The following is a 10,488-nucleotide window of genomic DNA, read 5'->3' on the forward strand; positions in this document are numbered from 1 at the left end:
GCTACCAAAATATTTGATGAAAACCTGCTAATTCGTTGTGTTATTGTGCCAAACATTCGAAGGGGTTTGGTGCATGAACCTCTGAAGATAAAGCACACCAGTTACATTATATCTTACAACAAACGCAAACAAAACGAAACGTGTCATTAAACTCACACTTTAAAAGAAATTGCTAACAAAAAATACAGCCTATCATTCATGGTTGAAAGTCTTGCAATTGAACGTTGATGGTCTTAAACGGCATTAGTTGACAAAAAATCAAAATTTTGATGTGACCATCATTTTCAGCATACTTTTTTTATTAACTGTGTCAATTTTTGTCGAAAATAAAGCAGTTTTAATTTTTGGATAAATTTTGGTCTGAAATGACATTTAGGTGACAAAAAATCAAACTTTTGTACCATAATCATTTTCAGCATACTTTATTTGTTAACTGTGCCAGATTTAGCCGAAAATGAAGTGGTTTTAATTTTTGGACCAATTTTGGCCTAAAATGGCATTTAGGTGACAAAAATCAAAATTTTGATGTCACCATTTATGTTCAGCATACTTTTTTTGTCAACTTTGCCAATTTTTGTTGAAAATGAAGTAGTTTTAATTTTTGGACCAATTTTGGCCTAAAATGACATTTAAGGTGACAAAAAACCAAAATTTTGATGTCACCATCATGTTCAGCATACTTTATTTGTTAACTGTGCCAAATTTTGTTTTTGTTTCCAAAATTTTGCATTATACCCATAATCAAAATGCACAAATGCCATATGGTATATATGGTGAGAGAATATTATTAACAAAATTATTCCAAAAAGATAGACTTTGGCATCACTCGTTTTTCCAGCAATTCTGGCAAAACATGTATATATTGATAATGCAATAATACCTGCTGCACTAAAATAATCAAATTTCTCTGTCCAATAGAAATCTCTTGTATGGAATACTGTTGCACAAATCCAGCCGATCATATTAATATTAAATTGCATTTTGGTTAAGGAGTAAAATTCGTAATTCTTGTTTACAAATTTTTGGTATTGCAGCCAACCAAATATCTGTGCAATGCAGTGAAGAAATGAAAATAAAGCAGAGGCTGGCTCCTGAATACCAAAGAAACGAGTCAAGGGCCATTTTCCAAAATACTGTAGAACTGGCTGATTAAATTTTATTCTCTCCTTTGTTACATTCATCATACAGCCATACTCACAATCACTTTTGTGATTCCATAGTAGCCCCTGCAACTGCCAAGATAGAATAACCTTCTCCTTATTTCGGAAACTAGTACATTTTTCAACACATATCTGAAAATAAATATCTTTATCGCCACTTGAAGCTAAAATTTCTTTGTAAAATGAAAACACTAGATAAATACAAAATGTCAATATGAAGGTCCTCATGACACAAAAGGCACATATATAATTTGTTCTTTCTTTTAGAAGCAATGGTGTACTTTTTTCCTATGTGTAAATACAATTCTTCTTCTAAAAAATTTATTTAAAGTATGAATATAATATGGAAAATAAAACAATAATACTGTAAATTATTTTTTCGCAAGCCCTACCCTATTCTCCTTAAAAAATGGTGTCTCTATGCAGATATATATATTAGTACAAAAAACCATCCTGATCAACACAATAAAATTTAAGTATTTACTACATAATTACATTATATATATATATCATAATTTCCAGAATTGCACTTGAAATCTTTAAAGTGGATTTTCAATACAAAATGCAAATCCATACTGGATCTAAATTAGAAGCACACATGCCCACTTTACAAACAGCCACCTCTCAGATTTTGCTCAAACTTTAAGGTAAGATGATATCAACCTAAATATCTCTGCAGATATTACTCTACAAACAACAATTCTGAACTTAGGAGGTTAACAATGAAAATAGTGATAAAATAATAATACTACTTTAAAAGTATCTCTGAAAATTCACAAAATGAAAGTTCTTATTGGTCAACTTTAAAATGAAAAATTACATCTTTGTAACCTGCAAAGATTTGGGCCGTTTTTGTATTTATTTCACTTTTTCTAGTATCACATAATTTAATACATATAATTAGATCTACAAATGGCAGTAAGTTTTAAGTTTGGCAGAACAAGATGGCCACAAAAATTGTTACCATACGACAATGACACCTTTGGCAAATATAAGACATTTATCATTGGTGGTACTGATCGTATAACTTAGCGTATTTGACACAATCCAAGGGCTTTAAAAATTTAAAATGGACATTTTTGTGTAACTCTTAGGTTGCTTGGTCCATAGGTGAGTACTTTGTGCACATCCAAACCAGTTAGGTACATGGGTGTATGCCATTTGTGCACCTAACCATGCATCTCAATATCAGTTGTATTAAATTGCATTTGTAACAAAGCAAGGGGGGAATTGTAATGAATTAAATTCTGAATCACCATTTCTCTGTAAAACATGCCATGATATTCAGGGAATTCCACGAAGAAAACAACACGCGTGCTACACATCGCACGCGTAAATATATTTTAGAAAATTTGCGTGTGCGTTTTTTCGATTTTTTTCCTGGTTTATTTCACGCTTATCAGTCCCGTGAGTGTTCTTTAAGTGGTGTAAAAGTGCTAAATATATTAACAAAACACCTTGGTTCGTTGTAGGAAGTAATTTATAATAGGTTAAATACCATATAATTAAATTTAAACAGTGGACGAAGAGACGCTGACACATGCCACACGTTGCACTTACTGCAATGGTCTGCCATTTTGTTTGTAGTGCTATTTATCCCAAACCTTGTTCCCAGGGTTATATTTTCTCCGTAGGTTATCTATTATCTATAAAAATGGTAAAAATGGGAGTCATTTTTTATTTATTGAGGTTTCAAGTTTTGTTTGCTAGCTTTTGGGAGACGGCTTGTTTGGAATAGTTTAAAGTTATTTCTAGATTTAAAGTTGTTCTTTAGATTTTTAAAAGTAAAACAAGTATGTTATGCTCTTTTATACAATTACGAATTTTAAAATAAAATGTTCAACATACATTTAATTTCACACAGGCAGAAAAAAAACACTGCGTTTAATTAACGTTTTTAAAAAAAATGTATTAACTACGCTGTAGAAAATCAACTTTTATAATTCCTTCGTTAATTTTTTTTATTTTACGCAAGTAAAGAGCGTAATTAGCGCGTGCGATGAATGGCACGCCTGAATAGCTGTTGCACATGTGTGGGCGCGTGCGCGTGCGATCGCACGCATCTCATGGAATTCCCTGATATTCCTGTTAAAAACCTGTTCATGCATGTGAACCTGCATGGTTCAAAAACAAGACTATAGATAGATAGATCGATGTGCATATTTTACATGGCTAGGCTAACAAATATCGAGGAATATACCCTGTCTATCATATGCATGAGATGAGCATTGCCACATCAAACAATTAACAACACTGACCAAGGAAATATTATATGTTATTATTACGTTATTCTTAAAGTTATTGCCTTCTTATAGCAGTCTTTAAAACATTGGTAAGCAATGTTTTAAAGATTTTTAAGCAATTTAGCAATGTTGTCCAACTTATGCAAAATACGCACATTTCCATATCTGATTAAGCAGTCATTACAAGATAAGATCATCCTGTTGTCAATGTCTTTTTGCAGGAATGGTCCTCATAATTGTATGCTGCATTCAACGCAAGGTCTCACTGGGGATTTGTATAATACACAAAAGTTCTTCTTGGTTTCGCAAATGTTTGTTTGACAAAACCTAAGGTTCTGTTTGCTTTTGATACAGCTTCTGCACATTGCTTACTAAAACTCAAAGTTGCATCATCACCGCAGCTCTGGAGACATTTCTTTTAGTACAGAAGGATACTGTTGTCAGGGCCTTGTGACTTGTTTGGAAACAATGCTTTCAGTTTGTTAAAGACAATTGTTATTTCAATAGACTCGTTTTGTATTTTTAAAATACATTTGGCAAAGGTCAGGAAGCTCTGTCAATAATTCATGTGTAAAAAAAGCAAGGCAAAGTATTCATTGAACGTATTAGCAGTTTAAAATGATTGTGGATAATGTTACTATCTAAGTCCTGCACAGGCTCTATTGTAATGCTTTGGGTTCTTTTTTAATGTTTTTTGCTAATTTTTGCTAATGATATTTTAGCATGTTTTATTTCCTTAATAGCTCTGTTCAGTGTTGTTTTAAATTAAACATAGTCTTGATAATCTCTCGAATTGCTATAGACCCTCTGCTCTGCATCATGTAGTATTTCCATCATTGCAACCACCGAAAAAGAAAGTTGGACCAAATGCTGGCACTGGGAGTAATTAGTAAGGTAGAACAACTGAATAAATGCTGCCACCCCTTTTTCTAGTAGTAGTAGTAGTATTTATTTGCTTCTATATAGATTGTACAGTATGGTGGTTTGCAACACATCATTCAGTAAGAGACAGAGTATAGGCTGATAACATATGAGTCAGGTGGTTGTAAGACACAGATAGATTACTTTTTGGTTAGAAAGTCAGACAAGAAAGTGGTGAAGGACGTGAAAGTTATATCGGGGGAAAAGTGTGTTTCCCAGCATAGGTTGCTGGTTTGTGATATTATCTTGAAGAGTGTCAGAGAAGCCAAGGGAAAGTACAGGCTCCGTCGAAAAGTCTGGAAGCTGAAGGAAGAGATTGTAGCAAGACAATTTAGTGCAAAAGTTCAGCAGTTAGCCTATAATAGTCAATGTGATAGTGACAATGTTGAAAGTACTTGGACTACTTTGAAGAATTGTCTTCTAGAAGCTTCTGATGATACCTGTGGGTGGACGAAAGGACCAGCTAGACATAGACAGACCTGGTGGTGGAATAATGAGGTTGACCAGTGTATAAAGGAAAAGAGGAAACTTTGGAAAGAGTGGAAGTCAGGTGGTAGTAAAAATATTTACTTAGAAGCTAAGCGTCGGGCTCGTACAGCAGTGTATAAGGCAAAATCAGAAGCAGAGAGAAACAGATTTGCAGATGTGTTAAGAAGGGAAGACCAGCGCAATGAGGTATTCAAGATAGCAAAGCAAATGAAGAAGACTAATCAAGATATTGTAGGTGAGAAGTGTATACGTAATGATGAAGGTGTTTTGGCTAGCACAGAGGAGGAGAAAAGGGTAGCTTGGAAGAATCATTATCAGAGGTTGCTTAACACTGAGTTTGATTGGGACGAGGATAATTTGTCTGATGATGATGTCGTAGAAGGGCCAGCCATGCAGATCAAGACAGAATGGGTAGTGGAGGCTATTAGGAAAATGAAGATTGGCAAGGCTGCAGGAGTATCAGGTATTGTTGCAGAGATGGTAAAAGCATCTGGATATATTGAAGTTGAGCTTATTACAAGTCTTGCTAACCAGATTATAAAGGATGGTGCTATTCCGAGTGAGTGGCAGTCGAGTGTAATAGTGAATTGTTTCAAGGGCAAGGGTGATGCATTAGAAAGGGGTAACTATAGAGGTTTGAAGTTGGTTGATCAAGTAATAAAAGTTATTGAAAGAGTGATTGATAAGTTACTTAGAGAAAGCATTGATATAGATAAGATGCAATTTGGTTTTGTTCCAGGGCGTGGCACTACAGATGCAATATTTTTACTCAGACAGCTTCAGGAAAAGTATTTAGGAAAGAGAAAGAATCTCTATTTTGCCTTTGTAGATTTAGAGAAAGCTTTTGATAGAGTGCCACGTAAAGTTATTTGGTGGGCTATGAGAAAATTAGGTGTAGATGAGTGGCTAGTTACGATGGTTCAGTCTATGTACAGCAATGCTAGAAGTCGTGTCAGGATTAACGATTCACTTAGTGATGAATTTAGTGTAAATGTTGGTGTACATCAGGGTTCTGTACTTAGTCCTTTGTTGTTTATTCTAGTCTTAGAAGCGCTGTCGATGGAGTTCAGAACAGGTTGCCCATGGGAGTTATTGTATGCAGATGATTTGGTTCTCATAGCAGAGTCGATGGAAGAATTAGTTGAAAAGTTTGAGAAGTGGAAGAAAGGACTAGAAGAGAAAGGGCTGAAAGTAAACACAGCAAAGTCTAAAGTCATGATAAGTAGCATTGCAGCCAAGTGTGACCCTGTAGTTGGAAAGTGGCCTTGTGGAGTTTGCAGGAAAGGGGTTGGTAGTAACTCAATTTTTTGTCAGACTTGCAAGCATTGGGTACATAAGAAGTGCAGTAGTATTAGTGGAAGGTTAAGAGCTGGCATACAGTTTGTATGCAAGCGTTGCAAAGGTGAGATTATAGAGAATGAAGTATTTCCAGCTTTAATGATGTACAACAGTGGCTCCTTAGAGATAGTTAAGAACTTCTGTTACTTAGGTGATATGTTGGGAAGTGAAGGGGGTGTTGGAAGAAGTGTTACTTGCAGGATAGGTTCTGCTTGGAAAAAGTTTAGAGAGTTACTTCCTTTATTGACTAGCAGAGTCCTGTCAATTGAGGTAAAAGGTAGGTTGTATGAGGCCTGTGTAAGAAGTGTTATGTTGTACGGTAGTGAGACATGGGCAGTGAAGCAGGAAGATCTTGACCGTTTAGAAAGGAATGATATGAGAATGGTTAGGTGGATGTGTAATGCCAGTCTGAGAGACAGAAAGAGTTCAGATGAGCTAAGAAGCAGGCTAAGTCTCTGTAGAATTAAAGATGTTATCCAGATAAGAAGATTGAATTGGCTGGGGCACTTGGAAAGAATGGAGAAGGATAATTGGGTAAGAAAGTGTAGAGACTTGATAGTTCCTGGGGCAAAGCCCAGAGGCAGACCGAGAAAGACTTGGCAGGAGGTTATAAGGACAGACTTGATAGAGAGGAAGTTGAGTTTAGATCTAACACAGTCTAGATCAGATTGGAAGAGGGTCATTAATATACCCCGTCCAACCCATGCTAGCATGGAAAACGGACGTTAAGCCGAGAATGATGATGATGATGATGAAATATATAAATGTATAAATGTATATATAGTTTCAAAATTATTTTTGTTTATGTGCAATATGAAAAAAAAAAATTCATTTTAAGAGTTGTGATTTTTTTGGAGAAATGTACAGGTAAATAATTTAAGTCTAGAAAGACTAATGAGGTAAGATCAATAGAATTGAAATGCTTTTGGAGAGAGTTCCAGTTTTTTATTGCTTGATAGTGAATAGAATCTGTACCATATGTTAAAGTCCTAATAGATGGTATAGAAAGAAGTTTGTAGGAGCATCCTCTAGTTATACATGTGTATTTGGCAGATAAGTCAGATTGAAAGAATTTTGTATATACGAAGGAGATAAGTTGTTAAGAGTTTTATACACAAAGAAAACGTTTAATGTGAAAATTATATCAGCAAGGGGAGGTATATTTAGAGTATCAAAGAGTGGTTAAGAGTGGGCATAATATTCAGAAAACGTTATGAGGCGAACTGCAGATTTTTGTAGTTTAAAAATACGAGAGTTGAGTGGAAGATTTTGACCCCAGATTTGAGTTGCATATGATGGATGAGAGTGAAAAAGGGCAAAATATGCAGTGCGTAGGGTCTTCCGAGATAAGTAATAACGTAATTTTGAGAGAATACCATTGGCTCTACGAAGTTTAAGAGCAAGAGTGTTATAATGATAGAACCAGCTTAAAATTTCATTTAAGTAAACCCCTAGGTATTTGACTGATGATGAGAGTGAGAGACGTTTACCACCTAGTTTCAACTTGAGGTCATAGTTTTTTTTTTTCCTGATATTTCTGAAAAGGATAACTTCTGTTTTGGTCACCTTAAGAGCTATCTTATTAGCATTCAGCCATTGTAGTAAGAGTTTTAGATCAAGGTTAACTTTTTTTTTGATAATGCTGAGATCTTTATGAGAAAATAGACAGGTGTCATCAGCAAATAGGAAAGTTTGCGAGTTAATTACTGCATCAGGGATGTCATTGATATAGAGTAAGAAAAGGAGGGGTCCTAGAACAGAACCTTGAGGTATGCCATTTGGAATAGATTTGAGATTAGAACTGTGGCCATTGATAGACACATACTGGTTACGATTGAGAAGGTATGATTTAAACCATTGCTTAGGCAAACCTATAATCCCATAATGATTTAATTTGGATAAAAGAATTGCATGGTCTACAGTATCAAAGGCCTTTTGCAGATCAATAAAGAGACCACATGAGAAATGTCCTTTGTCTAGGGCTGAGCAAATTTGTTCAGTGAGACTGTAAGTGCATGAGAGGTGGAATGCTTACTTCGAAATCCGAACTGTTTGTTACTAATTATGTTATGATTATTTAGGAAGGATGTTAATCTAGAATGTAAAAGTTTTTCACAAATTTTATCTATGTTGGAAGAGATATCAACATGTAGTTAGTGACTTCAAAAGGGGAACCTTTGTTTTTGAAGATGGGGACTACTTTAACTAATTTTAGTGCATTTGGGAAAATACCTGTTTCCAAAGAGAGATTAAATATATCTGTTAAGATTTTAGATATGTCTATTAGGAGATTATTCAATATTTTATTTGGAATACTATTTGGTCAAGTTGCCTTGTTTGGATCCAAAGATTTTATTATTTTTATTACCTCATGTTTCTTTATTGGAGAAAAAATAGCAGAATGGTTGTTAAGAAAATGTTTAAAAGTATTATTAGAGCGTGGGATATGTTGTCTTATTTTGTCTGCTATGGTAGTGAAATAATTATTGAATGTGTTACTTAATATGTTAGGATCAGTCTCAAGCTGATTATTAATGTTTAAAGAGATTTTAGGATGAGTTTCCTTATTCCTTTCCACACTGACTTAGAGTTATTAATATTTTGGTCAAAGAACTTTTTATAGTAATTAGTTTTACCTATACGTAAAAGATTGACAATTTGATTTCTGTAGGATTTATACTGATTATGATAAGTATATATCTTTAAAAGTCTTATTTTTAGCTTTAATAAACAATTTCTGGTAAAAAGGAGGCTCTTAACAGAATTAACAAAGATAAATAGTTAAATGCCATTCCAGGATAATGGATACAGGATACTGGTAGCTACAACTAGACAAAGAGAGCCAGAAGATTCTCTAAAATGCTGCAACTTTACATGAAAATATGCTACTAGCCATATACTAAAAAGTTTTAGCCATAATTTGACTCTTTTCACCTAAAGTCTGCATTTTATTGGCTTGCAAGAGAAAATTTCATAAAAATGCAAACTTAAAACCCGTAATAAAAAATAAAATTCTTTGCATGATGGTGTTTGGCCTAACTTCCTTTAAGGTCTGTTTGCCACCAAATTTGATGGCAAACATACCTTAAAGGAAGCTAGCTAGCTAGAGAAACAAGGTCAAGCAAAATCAACCCATTAGTTCCATGAAGTGATTTTGACTACAAACCTTTTTAATTTCTGTTTTCAACCATTTGTTGTTCAGTTTTGGGTTTTTATGATTCTTTTTCTCGACTCCATGTTTTGCTGATTCAGCGTACACTCTCCGGTGCTCTCCATTATTAAAAATACAAGAAGCCCTGGGGGCTCTAAGAATTTCCACGCGCTACCAAAATATTTGATGAAAACCTGCTAATTCGTTGTGTTATTGTGCCAAACATTCGAAGGGGTTTGGTGCATGAACCTCTGAAGATAAAGCACACCAGTTACATTATATCTTACAACAAACGCAAACAAAACGAAACGTGTCATTAAACTCACACTTTAAAAGAAATTGCTAACAAAAAATACAGCCTATCATTCATGGTTGAAAGTCTTGCAATTGAACGTTGATGGTCTTAAACGGCATTAGTTGACAAAAAATCAAAATTTTGATGTGACCATCATTTTCAGCATACTTTTTTTATTAACTGTGTCAATTTTTGTCGAAAATAAAGCAGTTTTAATTTTTGGATAAATTTTGGTCTGAAATGACATTTAGGTGACAAAAAATCAAACTTTTGTACCATAATCATTTTCAGCATACTTTATTTGTTAACTGTGCCAGATTTAGCCGAAAATGAAGTGGTTTTAATTTTTGGACCAATTTTGGCCTAAAATGGCATTTAGGTGACAAAAATCAAAATTTTGATGTCACCATTTATGTTCAGCATACTTTTTTTGTCAACTTTGCCAATTTTTGTTGAAAATGAAGTAGTTTTAATTTTTGGACCAATTTTGGCCTAAAATGACATTTAAGGTGACAAAAAACCAAAATTTTGATGTCACCATCATGTTCAGCATACTTTATTTGTTAACTGTGCCAAATTTTGTTGAAAATAAAGTAGTTCTAATTTTTGGACCAATTTTGGCCTAAAATGACATTTAGGTGACTAAAATCAAAATTATTATGTGACCATTATGTTCAGCATACTTTTTTTGTTAAATGTGCCAAATTTTGTCGAAAACAAATACCAATTTTAGCCTGAAACGTCACGAGACTTCCCAGTAGTTAAGGAGCTTGGGTACGAAGTTTACATCTGTAACGGAGCAACGTGAAATCCCAGGGTCGATTTTTTCTCAAAAAATGCTCCGAAAGAAAAAAACGACGGTTTTAAAGAATTTCTTATGCCTTCGGGCGC

The 10,488-nt window shown here is 34.3% G+C and overlaps 1 protein-coding gene across 2 annotated transcripts; it reads right to left on the bottom strand.

Moving 5' to 3' along the window:
* Nucleotides 1-35: 35 nt before the first annotated feature.
* LOC130654335 (post-GPI attachment to proteins factor 3-like) lies at nt 36-9,983 on the bottom strand. 2 transcript variants are annotated; one of them, XM_057456896.1, is made up of 2 exons: nt 9,318-9,983; nt 36-1,472 (listed from the first exon to the last, which is right to left on the bottom strand). In XM_057456896.1, exon 2 carries the CDS (start codon nt 1,386-1,388, stop codon nt 672-674), a length of 717 nt encoding a protein of 238 aa, XP_057312879.1. In that variant the 5' UTR covers nt 1,389-1,472; nt 9,318-9,983; the 3' UTR covers nt 36-671. The 2 variants fall into 2 exon arrangements, with proteins under 2 accessions (XP_057312879.1, XP_057312878.1); XM_057456895.1 differs by having other exon boundaries at nt 36-1,741.
* Nucleotides 9,984-10,488: the final 505 nt, after the last annotated feature.

This window comes from Hydractinia symbiolongicarpus, chromosome 8 (assembly GCF_029227915.1).
Source record: "Hydractinia symbiolongicarpus strain clone_291-10 chromosome 8, HSymV2.1, whole genome shotgun sequence".
NCBI lineage: Eukaryota > Metazoa > Cnidaria > Hydrozoa > Anthoathecata > Hydractiniidae > Hydractinia > Hydractinia symbiolongicarpus.

Excerpts from the sequence above, each read along its gene's own strand:
- LOC130654335 (XM_057456896.1), bottom strand. The coding sequence starts at position 1,388 with ATGAGGACCTTCATATTGACATTTTGTATTTATCTAGTGTTTTCATTT.